Source organism: Budorcas taxicolor, chromosome 13 (genome assembly GCF_023091745.1).
Source record: "Budorcas taxicolor isolate Tak-1 chromosome 13, Takin1.1, whole genome shotgun sequence".
In the NCBI taxonomy this organism is placed as follows: domain Eukaryota; kingdom Metazoa; phylum Chordata; class Mammalia; order Artiodactyla; family Bovidae; genus Budorcas; species Budorcas taxicolor.
In genome coordinates this window covers 66,778,259-66,801,357 of record NC_068922.1, presented here as the reverse complement: position 1 = coordinate 66,801,357, position 23,099 = coordinate 66,778,259, and the positions used below count along the sequence as shown (strand labels likewise).

The following is a 23,099-nucleotide window of genomic DNA, read 5'->3' as shown; positions in this document are numbered from 1 at the left end:
TTCACCTGGCAGGCCGCAGCCACACTCTTCCTCCTGCTTTCTGACCTCCCACCACAAAAAGCTTTTTTTTTTTGGTTCCGCCGAGCCACGCACGTGCACTTTTTCTGCCTCCACATCTTGGCTTTTGCTCATCTTTCTCCAGAGGTGACGCCCCCCTCCCCACGTGGTGGGTTCCCACTCCACCTCCAGAACCACCCTTAGTGGCCAGTTCCGATGTTCAGTTTGTGACGGCACCGCTGTAAAACACACCTTTGTGCTCTTGGTTGTTGTGCGTGCCTGCGTGCGTGCTCACTAGTATTTGACTCTTTGCAACCCCATGGACTGCCGTGCCTGGCTCCTCTATCCATGGGATTTTCCAAGCAAGAATACTGGATGGAGTGGGTTTGCCGTTTCCTACTCCAGGGGATCTTCCTGCTCTTCGGGGAATTAAAGGCTGCCCTCTAGGGGTCCATTTGACTGTTGCTCAAATTTAAGTACCATATGTTAACTTTGTGGGTCGATAAGAAAGTCAGTGGGTTCGTTAACCTTTAAGAAACACTATTTGACACTGTGTTTTCAGAAACAGAAATACTCTGTACTCTGGGGGAGGGGTGGTTCCCTGGTAACTCAGTGGTAAAGAATCTGCCTGCCAAGGCAAGAGACTCGGGTTGGATCCTTTGGTCTGGAAGATGCCCTGGAGAAGCAAATGGCAACCCACTGCTGTATTCTTGCCTGGGAAATCCTATGGACAGAGGAGCCTGGTGGGCTACAGTCCATGGGGTCACAAAAGAATGGGACACGACTTAGCGACTAAACAACAACAAAAGTATAGCACCTTATCCTATACAGAGTGTCTCATTTGTCTTCCGTACCTGTACACCATGGCACAGAGGTCTTATATCGCCCATGCCTGTGACAAAGCAGAAAGAGACAGGGAGGAGGGGAGAGGTTGCCAGGGAAATGGGTTCACTCAAACACTGATTGCAGTTCTGTTCCAACACCTCCCCAGGGACTGCTTTCCACAACCCAGTAGGGCTCCACTGAACTTGGAAAAGATGAGAGTCAAGAACTGGTTTATTCAGTCAGTCTCTGCCACAGTTGAACTCTGGCTTGTCTTCTCTGCTCACCCAGAGAATCAGGTTGTTCTGAGTGCCTCATCCCAGTATCGCTTTCTGGGCCAGAATGCCTCTTGCTATAAGTTATATAAACATCAGACTTTGCAGTACCACTTTAAGTAATCAGGGTTGCATTTTATAGGAATAGAATCTAGGACACCTAAGCTTCTAAATCTCTAAACAGTTTCTTCTATAATTGACATATTGTCACACAGGTGTGATTTCGTGGCCATCCCATAAAGGTGTTATATATGAGTACCTTTTATAGTCATGCCAAAGTATCCATTTGTTACACTCTCTTCCTTACAGAAAGCTGGTTTATATATTTCTGAACCCATAAGCCATTCTTTGAAGACTCTCAATTGTGGTAAATCTTCATCTGTACAGTATCCCATTGGGGGAATATACTGCTATTTATGCATTCTACTATAGATGTGTGCAGTAGTTTTTAATGTGGAGGCAATTGTGGATAGTGTATTCCAGAACACATCTATTGTATGCATTTCTGTTGGGTATATTTATCAAAGAATGCGCTTACTAGATCATAGTGTGTATGTTTGTTTATCTTAAGAATAATAGATACTGCCTAAGTATTTTCCAAAGTAGTAATACCAGTTATACTCTTAAGGTGAAGTCGCTCTGTCGTGTCCAACTCTTTGCGACCCCATGGACTGTAGCCTACCAGCCTTCTCTGTCCATGGGATTCTCCAGGCAAGAATACTGGAGTGGGTTACCATTTCCTTCTCCAGGGGATCTTCCCGACCCAGGGATCGAACCTGGGTCTCCGGCATTGGAGGCAGATGCTTTAACCTTTACCAGCACTGAATGAGAGTTCTAGTTGCTTCATATCCTTGCCAACACCTAGTATTTGCTTTTTTCTCCCCCTTTTTTCAGTTTAGCCCTTCTAGTTGTTGTGTAATGGTGTTTTGTTGTGGTTTTATATTGCATTTTCCATACTAATGATGTTAATATCTGTTAATATCTTTTCATCTGTTTATTGGCCATCTAGATATCCTCTATTGTGGTATGCTTGTTCAAGTCCTTTTCCATGTTTCTGCTGGGTTGTCTTTTCCTTAATGATTTATAGAAAATCTTTATTATAAATATGGATGTGTTATCAGACATATCAGATATCTTTCCTCACTTTATGGGTTGTTTTCACCCTCTTAATGGTATCTTTTGGTGAACAAAAGTTCTTAATTTTAACATCATCCAATTTATCCATTTTTTTTCTGTGGTTAGCTCTTTTCTGTGTCCTGTTTAAGAAATCTTTGGCTACTCCAGCATTACAAAGATTTCCTTTTTCTTTAGAGAGATTTATTATTTGCCATTTCACATTTAAATCTAGTATGAGATGTAATCAAGACCTATTCTTTGCCAGTTTATTTCAGTGTCACCTTCTACATGTGGAGTCTCTGTTGAAGGGGTTAAGTCTCTGTGTGTGGGGGTTATTTCTGGACTCTACTCTGTTCCATTAATTTATTTGTCTTTCTTTTTGCCAACAGCACACTGCCTTTAATTATCATATCTTTACAGTAAATCTTGAAATCAGGTAGTGTAATTTACCAATTTAATTCCTCTTCTTCAAGATTATCTTATCTATTATAGGTGGTTTGTATTCCCATATCAATTTTAGAATTATCTTGTAACTTTCTACAAAAGTGCTACTGTATTTTGGTTGGGATTATGTTGACTCTACCAGTGGTTCTCAGCCAGAGTGATTTTTTCCCTCCACAGGACATTTGGCACTATCTGGAGACATTTTATGGTTGGTACTCTTTAGGGGAGCGTTCCTGGCATGTTGGGGATGGGGCCAGAGATGCTGCTCAACATCTGACAATGCACAGAGCAGTTCTCTACCAATAAATTACCCAGCTCAAAAATGTCAATAGAGCCACTGTAGAGAAATTCAGAATTAATGTAATCAGTGTTTCTTTTGGGCTTCTGTCTACCATCTTGTCTTCTGTTTGACTTACTGGTTTTGCTTCCGTTTTTTCTCATTTTTCACCTTCCTTTGGATTAATAAAAAAATATTTATTATCCCTTTTCATGCTATTCATGGGGTTCTCAAGGCAAGAATGCTGAAGTGGTTTGCCATTCCCTTCTCCAGTGGACCACATTTTGTCAGAAGTCTCCACCATGACCCATCTGTCTTGGATGGCCCTGCATGGCATGGTTCATAGTTTCATTGAGTTATACAAGGCTTTGATCCCTGTGATCATTTCAGTTAGTTTTCTGTGATTGTGATTTTCATTCTACCCTCTGATGGATAAGGATAAGAGGCTTGTGCAAGCTTCTGATGGGAGGGACTAGCTGTAGGGGAAGCTAGGCCTTGCTCTGGTGGGCAGGACCTTGCTCAGTAAATCTTTAATCCAAATTTCTGCTAATGGGTGAGGCTGTGTTCCCTCCCTGTAGAACCAGATATGGAACAAGGCTCCATGGGTCAAGGCTATGGTCTTTCCAGTGGTCATGTATGGTTGTGAGAGTTGGACCATAAAGAAGGCTGAGCCCCTAGAATTGATGCTTTCAAACTGTGGTGCTAGAGAAGACTCTTGAGAGTCCCTTGGACATCAAGGAGATCAAACCAGTCAATCCTAAAGGAAATCAACCCTGAATATTCATCAGAAGGACTGATGCTGAAGCTCCAATACTTTAGCCAGCTGATGCGAAGAGCTGACTCATTGGAAAAGACTGTGATGCTAGGAAAGATTGAGGGCAGGAGGAGAAGGGGACGACAGAGGATGAGATGGTTGGATGGCATCATCGACTCAATGGACGTGAGTTTGAGCAAACTCCAGGAGATGGTGGACAGGGAAGCCTGGCATGCTGCAGTCCATGGGGTCGCAAAGAGTTGGATGCAACTGAGCAACTGAACGGCAATGAATTTATTATCCCATTTTTACTGCTCTCTGAACTTGTTAGGAACATATTCTTTTACAGTTCTTTTGGAATTTACCCTACAGATTTCAACATGTATTCTTGACATGTTAGCTAATACAGTTTTTTGTTTTTTTTTTTAACCACTTACTGGTACTAGTCTCTTAATAGCCTTATCTCCTTTTACACCATCCATGCACCTTTTGTGCATTATTGTCTTGCATTTTACCTTCAATTTTGAAAGATATTTTGTAGAGTGTAAAATTTAAGGTTAGCAGTTACTTTCTTTCATCACTTTAGAGATGTCATTCTATTGTTTTGTGGATTTCATCATTTCTTTAGAGAAGTTATCTATCACTTCTACTGCCATATTAAGATTTTTCTCTTTATTTCTGGCTTTTTGGCTGTATGATGTGTCTCTGTGTTTCTCTTTGTATTATCAGCTTGGAGTTTGCTGAACTTCTTGAATCTGTGGGTTAATCTCTTTCATTTTGTTAGCCATTTGTCAGCCATTTTTCCCCCAGCAGCAGCCTCCTCTCAGAAGTCATGTATTTTGAGATTCCTGAAGACTATGGTTTTGCTTATAGGACCCCAATCCTATATGACCACATTAAAAGCATCATCGTTGCTTTTTCATCAGTGACAGCCCTCGGCCTGGGCCTCATCGTAAGCTTGAGCCATGTCCAAAATCAGCAAATAGACCAAAGGAAAGCAAACAAACCAGCTGTTGATTGTTGACTCACTGTGACTTTCATCCTTCACTGGAGTCTTAGTCCATCTGGTCTTTGTTGCTTCTACAACTATTTGATGCTTTAAGAAACAGTTTTTGAAATTCCTCTGGGTTTCTCTAGTTGTCACTGGGTGTCCTGGCCTGCTACCCTCTGCTGGAGCTATTTGAAAGGAGAATCTGTACAGATGTTTTTGAGTGCTTTGTCATATGCCAGATGCTCTTGCAGCTTCTAGGTGTATGGCTGCCTAGTCTAAAGTAGGTAAAACAGGCACAAACAAAATAACTCAGCATGCTGAATCCTGTAATAGCAGTGTATACAGTGCTAGGAGAAAGGCGAATATGACAGCACCACCTGTTTAGGGAATTGCAAGTTGTATCATTTCGCATGGTGCAGTTTCCATTTCAAGGGGTGAAGCAGCGAGAAATGAAGTTGATGAGCATGGGCCTGATGGTGCAGAGCCCTGTACGCCCTGGTACAAAGGCATTTGTACTTTAGGCAGGCTACAAAGAACAGGTGACAAATTTTAACCATGGAAAAGAATGATCCAGGTTTTTGTTTTAAAAAATTACTTACATGTCAGTGTGAAATGTGGGTTCAAGAAGAACATACACACAAGGCAAGGGTTGCCAAAGAAAAACCATTATGATCAGTCCAATATTAAATAGATGATTATAAGCATCAATAGGTTTGAAGGAGTAGAACTGATGAAGCTTAAGGGAAGAGTGGAATTAAGAGAGGTGAGGGGCTTCCTCAGGGGCTCTGTGGTAAAGAATCCACCTGCCAAAGCAGGCGACACAGGTTCAGTCCCTGGTCCAGAAGAGTCCCACATGCCACAGAGCAGCTAAGCCTGCGCACCACAACTACTGAGCCTGTGCTCTAGAGCCCGGGAGCTGCAACTACTGAGCTCACCCACCGCAACTCCTGAAGCCTGCGAATTCTCGGACCTGTGAGCCGCACCCACCGAAGCCTGTGTTGCACAACAGGAGAAGCCCCTGCAGTGAGAAGCCCAGCCACCACAATGAGGAGTAGCCCCTGCTCGCCGCAACCTTAGAACAGCTTGGGCAGCAACGAAGACCCAGCACAGCCAAAAATAAATTTTTTCTTTTTTTAAAGGGAGGTGAAAGAATGCAGAGAGTCTAAGGTGTCTAGCCCAGGCGAGGACCATAAATCACGAAGGGAATACAGCAGAAAGAGCAGATGAGTTCAGTTTGGGACAGGCCATGGTCTCACTTCACTAGCTCTGTTCCAGTTTTTGTCATGTAATCTGAGAACGTAGAGCCTGGGACCCCCAGGTTATCTTCCTGAAACTCCTGAGATGAATAAGAGAAATGCAGAACCGCAGGCCTTCTACCCAGCTTTAACCAGACACTGCTTTTATCAGTTTTACATGCTGAGCTTCCATTTAAACTGTTCTATTTGAAGGAAGTTTTCCATGCTAAAAGATAAAAAAGTTACTAAGCAGTGTTTCCGTCTTCATTCATCTTCCCATTTTAAGTCTGTTTTGAGTCACTTATTTGAATGGAGTCCTGTGGTAGGATATGCAGAGCCACTCTCTGAATCCTTGTCTGTGGCTCTTTGACCCTGACGGCTGCATCTCTTTACTGTAAGTAGGGTTTGGGGGCCACAATCCTTTATTCGCAGTCAGTAGATGCTATTCCACTGTCTTCTACTGCAAATGAGAAGTCCAAAGCTGTTCTTTTTCTAAGTTATATGTTGTTTCTTCCTGAAGGCATATGTGATCTCCCCCCGCTTTTATTTTTTAGTGTACAGGAATTTTACCAGAATGTGACTAGACGTGTATCCTCCAGTCTTTTCAATCTCCAGGTAAATCCTTTTGCAGCTCAGGAAAGTGTTTCAGTTGTTTATTTGTCTTAGCTCTTCCATCTGTTCTTTTTTCTCCTTCTAGAAATCCCAGCTATTTATATGTGGGTTCTCCCAGATCTGTCCTCCAAGCCTCACGTTTTTTGTCTCTTTGTTTTTATGCTCAGTTTTAAGATAGCTCTACTTGATCTTGCCAACCACTAATAGGATCACAGCGATTAACTGTCTTTAAAAAAATTTTTTTTAATCAGTTGAGTGTTTTTGGTATGGAAAGACATGTTTTTAAAATTCTAAGAGATATCTTTTTGTCTTGTAGTTGAATTTCCTTATTACTGTTTTTCTGATTTTTATCTATCTCCTTTTGTTGTTGTTTGGGTCACGCTAAGTCCTGTCTGACTCTTTGTGACCCCATGGACTGTAGCCCACCAGGCTCCTCTGTCCATAGGATTTCCCAACCAACAATACTGGAGTGGGTTGCCATTTTTCTTCTTCAGTGGGTCTTCCCAGCCAGGGGATTGAACCTGTGTTTTCTACATTTGCAAGCGGATTGCTTACTGCTGAGCCACCGGGAAACCTTGTATCTCCTTTAGTTGTTCTGTTACTCTAAGGTTCACCACCTCAGGGCTGCTCTGTCTGCCTTTCCTACTCCTGACGTCTGTGTCCCATTAAGTGGTTACTTCTTTCATTCTGTTGTTACAGTTACTAGTACCTCCAGATCACCGGTGTGTGAGCTGGTGCTGATGGAGCATCGGTAGTCTTTGACTTAGCTTTCTGGCATCCATACCTGGCATTTTGCTAGCCTGAATAAGAGAAGATTTGAGCTTCTTCCCTTCCCTGGCTTCTTGGAGGTCACAGAGACTAGGAACCTCACAGACCAGCGGTGCCCTTCCTCTCGTAGAACTCTGGGGACCAAACTCTATACGGGATATGAGAACCTAATCGTTGCCCCAGAGCCCCCTCCTGACCCCAGGGGAGAAATCCAGGACCAGCTGTCTCTCTCTGGGCTGAGCAGGTTTTGCCCATACCTACCAGGCACCACTTGCCTGCCAGCTGTATTGGGACAGGGAGAAGCAACAGACACTTTTATTAAAAAATAAAAAATTATTTGTTTGGCTGCCTTGGGTCTTAGTTATGGCATGCAGGATTTTTATTTGCAGCATGCGGAATCTAATTCCCTGACTGGGGATCGATCCTGGGTCCCCTGCATTAGGAGCATGGAGTCTTAGCCACTAGACCACCAGGGAAGTGCCAGCAGACACTTTCTTGTCATCATCTGTTCAGAAGCCCCCAGCAAATAGAGAGACACACCACCAGGCCAGGTGATCTCTAAGCCTCCATCCAGTGCCTGCCTTTTACAGCCACATGTATTTATGGTCTCCAGCTTCAGCTCAATCCTCAGTACCCTGGGACCAGACTTTTATGTCTTCCCAGCATGCTTTGCTTTCCCCAGAGGGAATATTGGAGACTTTTATTTCTCTCCTCAAGCCCTCTGTTTCCCCTCCTTCTTGTTCACTGTCAGCCCATGACTTTGCATTTCCCCTCATAGAGAAAAAGAGCTTCTCTTGCGTAAAGTTGCTGAGCTCGTTTGATTACCTATAAACCTGTCTCCTTTCCCTGCCTGCCTGCCGTCCACCTCTCCATCCTGCCCCAACCTCTCTTCTCCCGTGGTCTCTGTGATCGTGTGGGCTCCTGGTTTTCCCATCTCTCCAGCCGCTCCCTTTCATTTTGTGTCGCTTTCAGTCCCACCCAGTTCTGAGTCTTCTCCTGTATTACTAGCTGCCAGGGAGTCTTTTTCAGTGAGTAAAGTTGATCCAATCACCTTCTGCTTAGAACCTGTCTATGATAAGAACAGGCGTAACTAGTCCATGCTGGTAGAAGTCAGAGTAATGGTTACCTCTGGGTAAGTAACCAGCGGGTAGGGGAAGTGGGAATTGATTGCGAAAGGGAATGAGGGAGCCGTTCAGTGTGCTGGAAATAATTCTGTATCTTATTTTGGGTAGTGTTTCATGGGCCTCTGCATATGTTGAAATTCACTGAGGTTTCTGTTCACTCCTCCCTTGAGTCTTGCCTCAGCGTTTTCCTCCTGTGAAACCCAGGCTGTCTGTCTGAGTGTAAGACATGTAGGTCTTCCAGGCTCATGTAGGACAGTAAGCACTGGTCTCTCCTAATTCTTCATAGACCGTGTTGTCACTATATATCTGCTTCCCTCACTGGACTGGGAGCTCCTGAAGACCAGGAACCGGCTCTTTTCCATTCTGTTGCTCCCCCAGCACCTCGTGCAGTGACTGGCACGTAGGCCCCTGCTGAACGTCTGTTGAGTGATGAGTGCGAGTTCACTTTGTATTTGCTCTGAGCGTGGCCTTCTGTACTGAAAAGTCTCCTTCCTTCCAGCCTGCAGGATGTTTCCTCAATGAGAGGAAGGCTGTTGCACAATGGCAGTGTTTGATACCCCGGAGGAGGCCTTCGGTGTCTTGCGTCCGGTCTGCGTTCAGCTCACCAAGACGCAGACGGTGGAGAATGTGGAGCGTCTGCAGGCCCAGTTACAAGCCGTGAGTGACTCTGCCCTTCAGGAACTTCAGCAGTACATCCTCTTCCCTTTGCGATTTACCCTGAAGACCCCAGGCCCCAAAAGAGAGCGCTTGATCCAGAGCGTGGTGGAGTGCGTCACCTTTGTCCTCTCTTCAACATGCGTCAAGGAACAAGAGCTCCTCCAGGAGCTCTTCTCGGAGCTCTCTGCCTGCCTGTATTCGCCCAGCTCTCAGAAACCCGCGGCTGTGTCCGAGGAGCTGAAACTGGCTGTGATCCGGGGCCTCGGCACGTTGATGCACTCAGCTTATGGGGACATCCTTCTGACTTTTTATGAGCCCTCCATTCTGCCTCGCTTAGGATTTGCTGTATCTTTGCTGTTGGGCCTCGCAGAACAGGAGAAATCCAAGGAAATTAAAATGGCTGCCTTAACATGTCTGCAGGTTCTGCTCTTTCAGTGTGACTGTCAGGACCATCCCCGCTCCTTGGATGCCCTCCAGCAGAAGCAGCTAGGGGATTTGTTTGCTTCCTTTTTACCTGGACTCTCCACTACCCTCACCAGAGTCATCACAGGAGACTTCAAACAGGGGCACAGCATCGTCGTGTCTTCCCTCAAGGTCTTTTACAAGACAGTGAGTTTCATTATGGCCGATGACCAGCTCGGAAAGGTCTCAGAGGTCCGGGCGAAGCCTGCCGTGGAGCGCAGAGTAGCAGAGCTGATGGTTCACAGGGAGGCTAGCTGGGTAAAAAGTACTGGTGACAAGTTGACCATCCTTATTAAAAAGATAACAGAGTGCATTTCAGTCCACCCACACTGGAAGGTCAGGCTGGAGCTGATAGACTTTGTCGAGGCCCTTCTGTTAAAGTGTAGTCGGTCACTGATCGAGTCAGCTGGTCCCCTTCTGAAGGCCCTGGTGAGTCTGGTAAACGATGAGAGTCCTGATGTCCAAGCCCAGTGCGATAAAGCCCTGAGGCGTTTTGCAGATGAGAAGGTGGTGGTGGGCAGCAGAGCCTTCGCTGACGTCCTGTCAGAAAATCTGCACTCCCTGGCCACGTCCCTTCCCCGCCTGATGAGCTCCCAAGATGACCAGGGCCGATTCTCCACTCTCTCCCTGTTACTCGGGTACCTGAAACTCTTGGGCCCCAAAGTGGACTTCGTCCTCAACTCTGTGGCCCACCTCCAGCGCCTTTCCAAAGCACTTATCCAAGTCCTGGAGTTAGACGTGGCCGACGTCAAAATTGTTGAAGAGCGGCGCTGGAACTCCGAACATCTGAGCGCTTCTCCAGAGACTCCAACCGCGAGGCCCTGGGCTCAGATGCAGAGGAGATATTTCCGCTTCTTCACCGACGAGAGGGTTTTTCTGCTCTTGAGGCAGGTGTGTCAGCTGCTTGGTTTCTATGGGAACCTCTACTTGCTTGTGGATCACTTTATGGAACTGTACCATGAGTCCGTGGTATACCGGAAGCAGGCCGCCATGATCCTGAATGAGCTGGTCGTGGGAGCTGCTGGGCTGGGGGTGGAGAATCTCCATGAAAAACACACTCCAGCCGACCCAGAGGAGCTGAGGGAGATTGTGACCTCCATACTTGAAGTATACACAAGCCAAGAAAACTGGTATTTGGTCACTTGTGTGGAAGCTGAAGACACGGGAGAGGAGCTGATGGTGGGGTGGACAGGCCTTCAGGCCCTCGCTTCTGGTGCACACACCTGCCCGCCTACCTCTTTCCCTGCATTCTCAAAGCCGAGTCCCACGGTCTGCTCCATGAACAGCAACATCTGGCAGATATGCATCCAGTTGGAAGGGATCGGCCACTTTGCACACGCACTAGGGAAGGACTTCCGTTTGCTCTTGATGTCAGCCCTCTATCCAGTACTGGAGAAGGCTGGGGACCAAACCCTGCTCATCAGTCAGGCGGCCATCAGCACCATGACGGACATCTGCCAGGCTTGTGGCTACGACTCCCTGCAGCACCTGATCAATGAGAATTCCGACTATTTGGTGAACGGGATCTCTTTAAACCTGCGTCATCTCTCTCTACACCCCCACACCCCGAAGGTCCTGGAAGTCATGCTACAGAACTCGGATGCAAGCCTGCTTCCTTTGGTGGCAGACGTGGTTCAAGATGTCTTGACCACCCTGGACCAATTTTATGATAAGAAAGCTGCAACTTTTGTCAGTGTCCTGCACGCCCTGATGGCAGCGTTAGGTAAATCGAGAGCCCTTTTTAATGCTGATGGGAGGGAAGGACTAGTATCCTCGTTTACTGCATCTTGGTTTTTTTTTGGTTGGTTTGTTTATTTGTGGTTATGCCATGGAGGACATTGTTTCATTATTTGTATAGTTGTTTATCTGGTCCCACATGTTATGCTAGGGTTCCATTGCTTATGTTCTTATGCTTGTAACAGTCTCTTTCATCCCAAGAGGCTCAACGCCCCTGCTCTATCCCAGGGACATAAACCCTGCACACTATAAGTGTAAACGTTATTTTTATTTTACAGAGGAGAACTAAAGCTCAATGAGCTCCTGCTTAGCCGAGGTCACACAATTAATAAGGAGGAAAGTCAGGATTTATGATCTCTTCAATATACCAGACTGCTTCTGACAGTATTTAGAGTTAGCAGTATCTTTGCTAATGGAGAACAGAACTAGCATGAATTATTCAGTCCACAGATAATCCAGAACAGTACTGTCCAACAGAACTTTCTGTGATGGTGGAAATGTTCTATATGTGTTCTGTCCAGTACACTAACTACATGCAGCAAGTGCAACTGAGGGACTGAATTATTTTTATTTAAATAGCCACATGTAGCTAGCGACTGCCACATCAGAGCAGGCCTAGAAACTTTAACCTTTTAATTGTATGAGTTGGTTTGAATTTCTCTCCTTCCCTTTGACCTTGTTGGGTGTCTGTTGGAGGTATTAGCCACCATTAAAATGGCAAAGTTTTGGACTCTAAGAAAAAGAATCCCTCCACTGGATAGTCCATCTTTGCATGAAAAAAATAAAAAACTAAAAAATGAGCTATATATACATGAGCTCCTTTTATGCAAAGAACATATATCCAGTATTTATTTCAGTACCGCTGCTGCTGCTAAGTCACTTCAGTCGTGTCCAACTCTGTGCGACCCCATAGACGGTAGCCCACCAGGCTCCTCCGTCCCTGGGATTCTCCAGGCAAGAACACTGGGGTGGGTTGCCATGTCCCTCTCCAATGCATGAACGTGAAGAGTGAAAGTGAAGTCGCTCAGTCGTGTCCAACTCTTAGCGACCCCATGGACAGCAGCCTCCAGCTCCTCTACCCATGGGATCTTCCAGGCAAGAGTTAGGGTGGAAAGGTCGCTGACCTCATTCTGTCAGCTGACAAAGCCAAGACCACATAAGAAAAGTTTCTCAAGGAAGATGACTGAACAGGGATAGTCTTCTGCCCTGTAGCTGATCCCGCTTCCAGCGTTCATTCATGAACATACAATGTCAATGTTCTGTGATTCATTCATTAAATAAAGGGTGCCTGTTAGATGTCAGACACTGTGCTAAATAATCAGGATACAGCAGTGAACAGGATGGATAAACTCAAGGGGCTTTCCTGCTCCTGTGAGAGGGCAACAGGAACAGTAGCAGAGTGGTCAGGAGGGGCTTCTCAGAAGAAGGGACATTATAGCTATGACCCGAAGTTTGAGAAGGGCTCATCATGGAGCTGTCATGTCCTTTTTAGGGTTTTTAAGAATATGCAGGCCAAGCAAATAGCAGGGACAAAGGCCTGGAGGGAAGAAAGAGCTTGGGGTCTTTGGAGAATGGGAGAGAGGTCACTGTGGAGAGAGTGACACTAGATGAAATTGAAAGGGTGGGTAAATGTGAATCCCACAGGCCTTGTAGACCAAAGGAAAGAGTCGGGGTTGTATTTTGCAACCACGAAGAAGCCTGTGTCCTGGGCTAGTCACTGGGATAGCAGCAATGACCAAGGAGAACCTGGTCCCTGCCCTCGTGGAAGTGCAGCTAACACTTGCTGACTGCTTGTAGATCTTAGATTATGAATGGCTTCCATGGCCCAAATATTCCAGGGCCTAGACTCCTGCCCTTAGTGCTTTGGAGAACTCTACTATCTCTTAATTTGAGTTTTAAAAAATATGTTAAGAAAAGGCCTATTAAAAATATCCTCGGGACTTCCCTGACAGTCCAGCAGTTAAGACTCCATGCATCCAATGCAGGCGTCTCAGGTTTGATCCTGGTTGAAGAACTAAGATCTCACATGCTGTGCAGCACACACACACCTATGATAGTTGTGCCTGCTCAATTGTGAACTCTTCATGACCCTTTGGACTGTAGCCCGCCATGCTCCTCTGTGCATGGGATTATTCAGGCAAGAATATTGGAATGGGTCACCATTTCCTCCTCTAGGGGATCTTTTGGACCCAGGGATCGAACCCTCTTCCAGTATTTCCTGCATTGCTGATGGATTCTTTATCCACTTTAGCCATCGAGAAAGGCCAAAGTGTGTTAGTCACTCAGTCATGTCTGAATCTTTGCAACCTCATGGACTGTAACCTGCCAGGCTCCTCTGTCTATGGAATTATTTATATTTATTTATTTATTTATTTATTCTCTCAGGAGATATCTCATTTTGGGCCTTGAAAATGGAATTGCCTTAGATTGCCAGTGTCTTTGATCATTTCTAAAGGAGGGATCCTATATAGCACCCTTTCCTTAAATTGTAGAAAGGAAAATGAAGATGGCAAAAGCTTGACTTGAGAACATCCTAGGAAAAGCTGCCAAAGTGGGGATAGCTGTTCCAGAAGTTTCAAAATAACCCAGATAACACTTGCATTTTGAATGGTAAGCAGTACTGTGGGGAACGGATCAGCCCTGCATGAAGCAAAGTAGCACTGCCTGCTGGCTTTTCTTCTTCTAACTGATGGTCACGTTCTCTTAAGATGGGAGTGAAAGTGTGGTCTCAGGGAACTTCCGAAAGGTTTTTAAAGAACCTGGTATGCATTTTAGGAAACCAAGTTACTATAAGCACAGTGTTTCACACTCATTGACTAAAAAGCCATAAGGTTCCATAGTGAAGGCAAGAACTGTCAGTTAAATTACTGCTTAGCACCAGCTACTGGTTGGCTGATTATTTGTAACAGCAACAACAACAAAAAATTGAGTCTCTGAAAAATGAGAAAGCATCCATGCCACACACCTTGGCCTCCGAAGAACGTGCCATCCACACACGGAGCTGCCATATTTTGGTGGCCGCATAGTGCTCTGTTGCGTGGCTGCACCATGATTTAAGCAGTCCTTTCTTGGTGGACATTTTGTTTGTTCTGATCTTTTCGTGCCGCTGCCTACCCCCGCGCCCCCCCCCGCCCCCCACCCCCCACCCCCGCCCCCCACCCCCCCGCCCCCGCAGAATGCTGCAGTGAGTATCTTTGTAGGTCATTTTGGACATGTCTAAGTGTATCTATAGGGTAAACTCCTAAGACAATTGCTGGTTTAGAGAGTGTTACATTTAAGTCTTTGATAGAGAGATACAGTTTCAAATTGCTCTGTAAAGAGGTTACTCCAATTTAAACTCCTATCAGCAGTATAAGAGAGCAGCAATTTTGTCACCCCCCACCCACCCTGTATATTACCTTAGCTTTTTGATCTTTGCTAATCCAGTCGGAGAAAAATTGCACCTTATTATGGTTTAATTTGCATTAAGAGTGAGGTTGAGCTTCTTTTCATATGTTTAAAAGCCATTTGTGAGCAAAGACTTTGTAATGTCTGGCAGTAGCCTTAAATCTAGAAAATAATCTTCACAGCGTGTCTGCTTTCAGCAGTGTAAATGCTGGGTACTGGCCTTAACCCACTGGGAATGCAGTCCCTCAGAGTACAGTAAGGACAGGTTTAGGTCTGGGCAGTGAGGCACTGGCGTAATCAATCCCTTCGTGTAGGATCCTTCAAATACTGAACCAGGGGTTCTCATGTCCAGCATTCGCTCTCTGCCATTCCCAGTTGCCTGGCCCGGGCATAGCCCATCTGCTACTGCTGTGACTCTTTGCAGATACTCCTCGATAGAAAGGAGATTGTTGCTGTTGTTGTCTTAGTTGCTAAGTTATGTCTGACTCTTTGTGACCTCAAGGACTGCAACCTGCTAGGCTCCTCCGTCCATGGGATGTCCCCGGCAAGAATACTGGAGTAGGTTGCCATTTCCTTCTCCAGGGAACCTTCCTGACCCAGGGATCAAACCCACGTTTCCTCCTTTGGCAGGTGGATTCTTTACCACTGAGCCACCAGGGAAGCAGAAAGGAGATTAGCAGGTGCCAAAGGTCATCAGAGACTTTCCCCTGCTGTCTGTAAAAGGAGGACAAAAATTCAGGCTACAGGGCTTTCTTATTGTTTTGTTCTTTAAGTATTAAGTGCCATTTTTGAAATGAAGCCCTGGGGGACCCCAATATATAAAAAGAGTTAAAACTAGAGCAGTGCTGGCCGCAGAAGGCGGAGAAACCCTGTTCCCACCCTTTAACCTGCTGTCTCTGGGTGCCCTTCCTCTTGTGACCCTGAGACATTTCTGCAGAGCCCTAGGGCTCCTCAAGGCACAGTTTGAAAACCACTGATTCGGTACCATTTGAAGCTTATTACGTGGTGACACATCAAAAGTATTGGAGGATCACTGAAGAAGGAAAAGCTTTGGAGAGAAAATGCCAGCCTTCTGAAGCATTTTGTATCAAACACCTGTGTGAGACTTGTTAGTTCTCGAGGCTCTGCTGAACCTCTCTTCTGCTGATGAGCAGTGCTGTCTGCACTCAGAATTTTGTCTCTTGTAGCTGTCCTTCAGTCTGGCATATTTATTCCTTCAGCATGTGTTTTGAGCAGCCACTCCATGCTGGGCAGATTGACTTTGCAGGGGTGATCACTGGAGCACAATGTCTAATGGGATATTCAGACACTAAACAATACATAGAAAGTAAATACAGTAACTGCAAATGGTGATGAGTTGACATGAAGAACATGTCTAATATAGCATATAAGAGACTTATAGGTGGCTTTACTGGCTGAGGTATATTTGTATTAAGACATGAAAAGTGAGTTGGAATTAACCAGATGTGACGTAGGCGGTGAAAGTATTCCAGACAATGAGAATAGCACATGCAGAAGTTCACAGGTGGGAGGCCGCCTGACAGATTGGAGGAACCAGAAGACAGTCAGTGAACAGGCAGCCAGGAGTGGTTAGAAGAGAAGGTTGGAGAGAAGTAGAGACTGGATCCTGTGGTGGCCACACAGGCCACATCAAAGAGCTTATTCTAGTTAGAAGGGACTAATGCCTATTGTCAATGACCAAGGTGATCGTTATAACACTTTATTTACAGTTCAGTGGTTCCCAGACACGGGTCATCTCGGGCAACTCCAGGAGCAAAGTGTAGGGGAAGAGGGAAGTCCTTTGAGCCAGAGATCAGCAAGTCTTGAGAAAGGCCTTGAGAACCCCACAACAGCCGAAGACATTGAACAGTTCGTGCTGAACTACCTCAAGGAAAAGGATGTGGCAGCTGGGAATGTCTCAGATCTTGATAATGAAGATGGTAACTATCATTTATTTTGGCTTCAACTGTTTTTTTTTAATGTTTGAAGCAGATTATTGTAAAAACAATGAAACATCGTTATAGAAAGTTTGGAAATAAGCGTCATTCATAGCCCACCGTGCTAACATAGGCGTTCTCACTTTGTGTGTTGCCTTTTTTCCATCCTATTCTGTTGCACGCCTGTTTTTATTTGATTGCAGCCACAGTTGAAATGTATAGATACCCTTTTTGCATTCAGTTGTATAAGAAAGAACTCTTCACGTTGCTATGGAGTTTTCATAATTAATGTTTTAATAGCTGCTACTAAGCATCCATTCCCCCGTGGGAAGTTTAGGTTGCTTTCACTCTGATAAACAGTGCTTCAGTGTATGATTCTGTGCATGTGACCTTTTCCTTCCTTTTGCATATTTCTTTATAAATCCCAGAAGTGGGATTTCTAGGTCAAGGATATGAACATTATTTTACGCCTGCCAAATTGCCTTCCAGAAAGGTTGTGTCAATTTACGCCTTCCCTTTAGCAGTACAGGATTAATACTGGTTTCACCACAGCCTTGCCAACAACGGCTATCACCAGTTTTACTTCTCGCTGAATCAGATTGGTTCTGGTTATTTCACTTTGCATGTCTTTGATCACTAGAAAGGTCGAACATCTTTCTGCACGCATCTTTCCTAACAGTTTTTTTTTTTTCTTACGCCCATTATCTTTTCATACGCTTTGTCCATTTATTTTATTTATTGGTAGGAGGAGATTCCAGTGTTTTTCTTACCAACTAATATGATAAAGAAGAAGGGAGTTTAGGCTAGTTGAAGCTCTGGCCTGTTGTTTTATTCACAAGCTCAATCTGGAGCTTCAGGTCACGGAAGGATTAATAAATTATTAGAATCTCCTCTGCAAACATAAAATGCCAAGTCATAATGAGCTTGGTGGTCTCAGAACTATCCTAAATCGAACTGAGTCCCAAATTAGTTTGTTAGGTTGGAGTTGAGCAGATTTCTCTCTCTCTCTTTTTTTTTTTTTTTTTTTGGCAGCCTCTACTCTGAGGCTCTGGTGAACTGAAGCCAATACTTTTTCAGGATAACAGGAAATAGTAGTTCAATGCAGCTAACTACAACAAATTCCTTCTAAATAGCAGGGAAGCATCACAACCAAGAAACAAGTTTATGCAGAACTGAGTTGTTTTTCTCTCTAGAAACAGAATTTTCTAATCAGAAATCCATCCAGCTTTTTCTTCTCCTTTTTGTTTCTGGAGCCAACCCAATCCTTGTAAACTGCACCCCTTAACCAAGCCTAGAAACCATGAAGGAGAGGCATCTTGATCCCTGGTAATCCAGATTGGCCATTCCTGTTTGAAATTCTAGCATCATCCCTGAATCCATTCTTTCACGATTAGGAACTTCTGGTTCTAGTTGATGTTCGCCAGGAGTGGAGTGAATGAATCAAATTTTTATTCCAGTAGCAAGAATCCACAGCTCTCAAATAGCATTCCACAGTAGGTGAATTTCAAACAACCAGTCCTCCTCTAGAAGCAGAGCACAGCCTTGTCGTTCTTATCATTATCATTCATCAAGTACACAACACACACTTGGCATTATAAGGAATGTTTAGATTGATAGTGGTTTGACATGGGTTTTTTGTCTTAGCCATAAGCGCACCTTGGGTATCTAAGGTCCCTTTCACCAGGAAATCCAAGCATCCTATAAACACATTTTCCTTTATCTTTTCAGCATTGTTAGAGACAGATGTAGACTCTTAAGATTCTGTTTTTCCAGCAGACGAAACTGAAATGGAAGAAAGTTAGGGGAGCAATGCTCAGCTCCATGGAAATGAGCACAGCTGATATTGAAGATGGTGGGGGAGGCTAGAGGCTATAAGCAGAGGGAGGAAGAATTTCAGGGAAGGAATTTTGGCCTGGGTTTCACACTACTCAAGTGTTTTTTGTTTTAATTTACAAACTTACACTTATCTCATGCAATGTAGCACTCCAGGCAGTGAAAATAAATAACTGATTACATTCATCTCGTTTAGTTCTCTTAACAAGCCAATGAGATATACATGCTTTATCCCCATTTTTTTCAGGTGAGGTAACATGGGGTGAGAGGAGCTGCTAGTAGGATGTGGAGGCAAGACTAGTCCTCTGACCAAACCCCATCATTGTATATTGTGTCAAGCTGCCCTGGTGTTATCCCTCATACCAGGATGTACAAGGCTTGATCTTGGCCCTCAAAAGAGCTTCCAGGCTGGTACAGAAGACAGCACGTACTCCCGTAGTCAAAAGGGGAGGAAAGAGAATAAAGGGCCAGAGGCCCACCAGGGAACTACCCAGCCTCAGGGCTCCCAATTAGAACCTTGCCCTCTTATGTTTTTATTTTAAATATTTATGAATGGCAACTTAGAAAAGGCTAATTGTATAGGGAAAAAATAAAAATCATTATCTTGTGACCGCATCTCTGTTAATATTTTGTACTTCCTCCTGTCTTTATATAAAACTTTATATAATAGTACTCACACTGTGTATGCAATTTTGTATCCTGCTTTTCTTTTTTTAACACAATGTATTCCATAAGCATTTTCCCTCATTCTTAAAGCCCTTGTTAAACACAAATTTTCAGGCCTTCATAACATGCCATTCATTCTATGGATCATACCGTGGTTTATATAACCATCCCCCTACAGTGGACATGGAGGGTTTCACTAGCTGTTAGAGGTAATACTTTGGTGAATATCTTGACTCAGAGCCTGACCCACCTTTTTTACATGGTTTTCTTGGGATCAGTTCCTTGACATTTTCCCTCTAAAGTCTTACTCCATATCTGAGATTGGGAGGTTAAGTTGAGGTGCAGCATCTCTCAGAAAACACTGCCTCCAGTTATCCTTTTTTTTTCAGAGGAGCAGTCAGACCCTCCCGAAGTGGAGGGGAATGACACCGGTCCCCATGTGGAGCCACAACTGCCAGTGCAGATCCAGATAGCCACGGACGTGATGGAGCGCTGCATCCACTTGATGTCAGATAAAAGCCTGAAAATCCGCTTGAAGGTCAGTGTGCAGCCCTACCCCTGCGTTCACAGAGCAGTGGGATGAGGTTTGGTCTGCGGGCAGTGACTGCAGGGTGAGCAGGAGCCACCCTTATCTCCGGTGCATGTGCGGTGGCCAAGAGAAGGCCCCAGGAGGAATTTATCTGTGGGATGCCATCTTAGTCTTTCTGTATCGACCCAGATGCCAAAAGGGAGCTGAATCCCCTTGATGGAATTAAAAAGCACAAAGTTTCAGAGAGTCATCGCATCTCCAAGGGGTGGGGTGGGGGAGTCATAAGCTTTGGGAAGGATATCATTTTCTGTGCCGACTTAATATGGGACACAGGTTTTAATACTTTAAAGTGGTCATTCTTCCAAGCCTGACTGTAGCCCTTATCTCTGTTTCCGCTTCCATTCTCATCCTAGGCCAAGCATCAACACTTTTATTAATCTTACATCCTCACTTGCTGGCAGTTTCTGAAGCAGCCTCCCCATCACCAAGGTCTTAAACTATACAGTAGTGATTCTGATAACAGGCCAGGGGCATGGGGGCAGGGTGAGCATGGGGGACACAGCTTTCAGATCACCTGGGGGCAGATCTGACACCCAAAGGAAAGCACAGCCTGACCCGCTCCTGCCTACCCCCAAGCAGGAGTGAGAAACAACCGCCTCCATGAATTACTGATAGCGATGAGGGCACTTTGCCCTGACCAGGGGCAGTGGGCTGGGAAACCCTGGCCCACAGATTGCTTCAAACTTCAGCATCTGGGTTTTGTGGGACTTGTTTAGTCTTCCCAGAGATACTTAGTATTTTCTGTTCCATTCAGGAGTCATTTTTCAGGTGCCTTTTGTTAGTGGTGTCTGGTTGATACATTAACAAAGTGTCTTCCCTCTTCTGGACACTTTGTAGCAGCCATGTATGAAAGTGAAAGTTGCTCAGTCATGTCAGACTCTTTGTGACCCCATGGGCTACACAGTCCATGGAATTCTCCAGGCCAGAACACTGGACTGGGTAGCCTTTCCCTTCTCCAGGGGATCTTCCCAGCCCAGGAATTGAACCCAGGTCTCCCGCATTGCAGGCCGATTCTCTACCAGCTGAGCCACAGGGGAAGCCCAGTTGCCATGTAAACACTGTAGCTATGGAGAACGTCATCACTGGAGTCAGATCGGCATACCCGAGTTCAAATCCTGGCTCTGCCCCTCACTAGCCATGTCACCTGGAGTAGATCAGTGTACCTTTTTGAGCATCTTCTGCTTCATCTATAAAGTAGGCATGATGATGACCTACCTCACTGAGTTGTTGGCTATAAATGAAAAGTAGCATCAGATGTGGCGTTTATACTCATTCACTTGCTCGCTCAGTACTTATTGAGGACTGCTACAGATCAGACAGAGGGTGTGTAGGAGGAAATGAAGCAGACATGATCCCTGTCTTCATGGAAAGTTCTGACTCTTGAGGGGAAAGAGGTGATGCACAGAAACACACATGTACGTGGAGGAAATGCTGTGAGGGTAGTAAGAGGTTCTGTGATAGAAAATTCACCCCTGTTCACTCCCACAGCCTATTGAATGAGAGGGAGCTCACGTTCTGATTTAGACCAGGTTGTCGGGTGATGTTTAAGCTTGAAGGCTGAGAAGGAACCAGCCCTGCAGGGGCAAAACGGAGAGGAGGAACGTTCCAGGCAGAAGGGGGAAAGCGTGCATCTTTGAGTCAATGGGGTATGATCTAACTTGCCCGGTTAGTGACGGAACAGAAATCCAAAGCCATTTCCCCGAGTACTACCCTGCTCTCCTGAGGCTTCTCTTCTTCCCCTAACTATTCAGCCCTCAAGGGCAGGGCCTGTTTTGTTCTCTGTTTCTGTTCCAATCTTCCTATGACCAGCACACACTAGGCATCCAATCTGCGTTTCCTGCGGACCTCACTCTGTCTTCCTAACTCACATATGCACCCTCACCCACTCTGTGCTGGGGAAAAGCCTGCTCATCATGGTGACTGCTGCCTGTGACCCTGAGCAGGCCGTCTGTCTTCAGTGAACTTTGAGACGTGAGAGATCAGGAGACATATTTTCAGGAAAGGTAAAAAAACCAGTTGACATCTAGGCTACCCCAGACCTCTCTTCTGAGGTCGACCAGTGTCCCAGCTGCCTACTTGACCTCTCTGCTTAGAGGCAACAGAACCCGATCTCCCTCCCCACTCCCAGTTTCCTCCCCTTCCCCTGTTCCTGTCTCATAAAGCTGCACCTGCATCTGTTCAGTTGCTAAGCCTAAATCCAAGCAGCTCAGCAATTTAAGCCATTTCATCTCCAAAACAGATCTCAAACGCTTCACATCCCTGCCTCTGTCTCCAGCATGTGGCTGTGTGACTCCACCCAAGTGGACATACGTCTCGGCTTCCTCCAGGGCCTCCTCACTTCTTCTCGCTCCCACTTCAAGTCCCCTCTCCACTCAGCATCTAGAGTGACCTTTTTAATACATGAATTGTATCATATCACATTCCTGAACATTCCCCTGGCTCCCCACTGCATTTAGTACCAGATAAAAAAGTCTTAACGTGATGCCTTCATGGTCCAGCCCCATCTTACCCCTCCTCTGTCACGCTCCAGGCTGCCCTGCTCTAGTTTCTTTTTAATTTTATTTATTCATTTATTTGGGTGCACCGGGTCTTAGTTGCTACATGCGAGATTTCTTTGTTGTATCATGTGAGACCTAGTTTCCTGACCAGGCATCAAATCCAAGCACCCTGCACTGGGAGTGCCGAGCCTTAGCCACTGGACTGCCAGAAGTCCCAGCCCTTCCTCTCTGTATGTGACTAGCTCCTGCTCATCCTTTATGCCTCCTTGTGGAGGTTACTGCCTTGTTTCTGCCTTGCTCATCTCCTTACAGCAACTTTGCAAGGAAGATACTGGCCTCCCCACTTTTGACAGAGGAAGAAGCCAGCCCAGCAGCCCTCCTGGCAGTTTGTATGGTATAGAGCCCTCCCTTTAGTGTCTTTGCGTTTCTCCCTTGACTTTGTCCTTTGTAGCACTTCTCACAATTAGCATTCATTCATCCCTTTATTTGTCTTAGCTAAGGTCTAAGACCTTGGGTTTTTCCCCAGTTGACCATAAGCCCCCCATGAAGGCAAGGAAACATATGTATTACGAACATACGTATTTTGTCCCTGTGTGCCTCCCACCCAGTATACCTCACCAGTGCTTGGCATGTAGTCAGGAACTCATGAATGTTTATTTGACTTATGAGGGTCTAAGCTTTATTCTTTTTAAGTGGCGACTTGATTGCAGGTATTTGGTTTCAAGCCTTTACGGTCTGCTGCAATCGCGTCCTCTTCCCTTTCAGGTCCTGGATGTGCTGGATCTGTGCGTGGTTGTTCTGCAGTCCCACAAGAACCAGCTGCTTCCCTTGGCTCATCGGGCCTGGCCCTCGCTTGTACACCGACTCACCAACGATGACCCCCTGGCGGTGCTCAGAGCCTTCAAGGTACCACACTGG

The 23,099-nt window shown here is 45.5% G+C and overlaps 1 protein-coding gene across 2 annotated transcripts in view; it reads left to right on the top strand.

The window, feature by feature from the left end:
- Positions 1–23,099, top strand: part of TTI1 (TELO2 interacting protein 1) — a 39,299-nt gene that overhangs the window by 172 nt on the left and 16,028 nt on the right. The window contains exons 2-5 of one of the 2 annotated variants that reach the window (XM_052650725.1): positions 8,915–11,257; positions 16,389–16,598; positions 19,484–19,632; positions 22,947–23,087. In XM_052650725.1, coding sequence (XP_052506685.1) covers positions 8,956–11,257; positions 16,389–16,598; positions 19,484–19,632; positions 22,947–23,087 — 2,802 coding nt within the window. In that variant the 5' untranslated portion in view covers positions 8,915–8,955. The remainder of the gene's footprint in view (positions 1–8,914; positions 11,258–16,388; positions 16,599–19,483; positions 19,633–22,946; positions 23,088–23,099) is intronic. The other variant, XM_052650726.1, reaches the window with a different exon arrangement.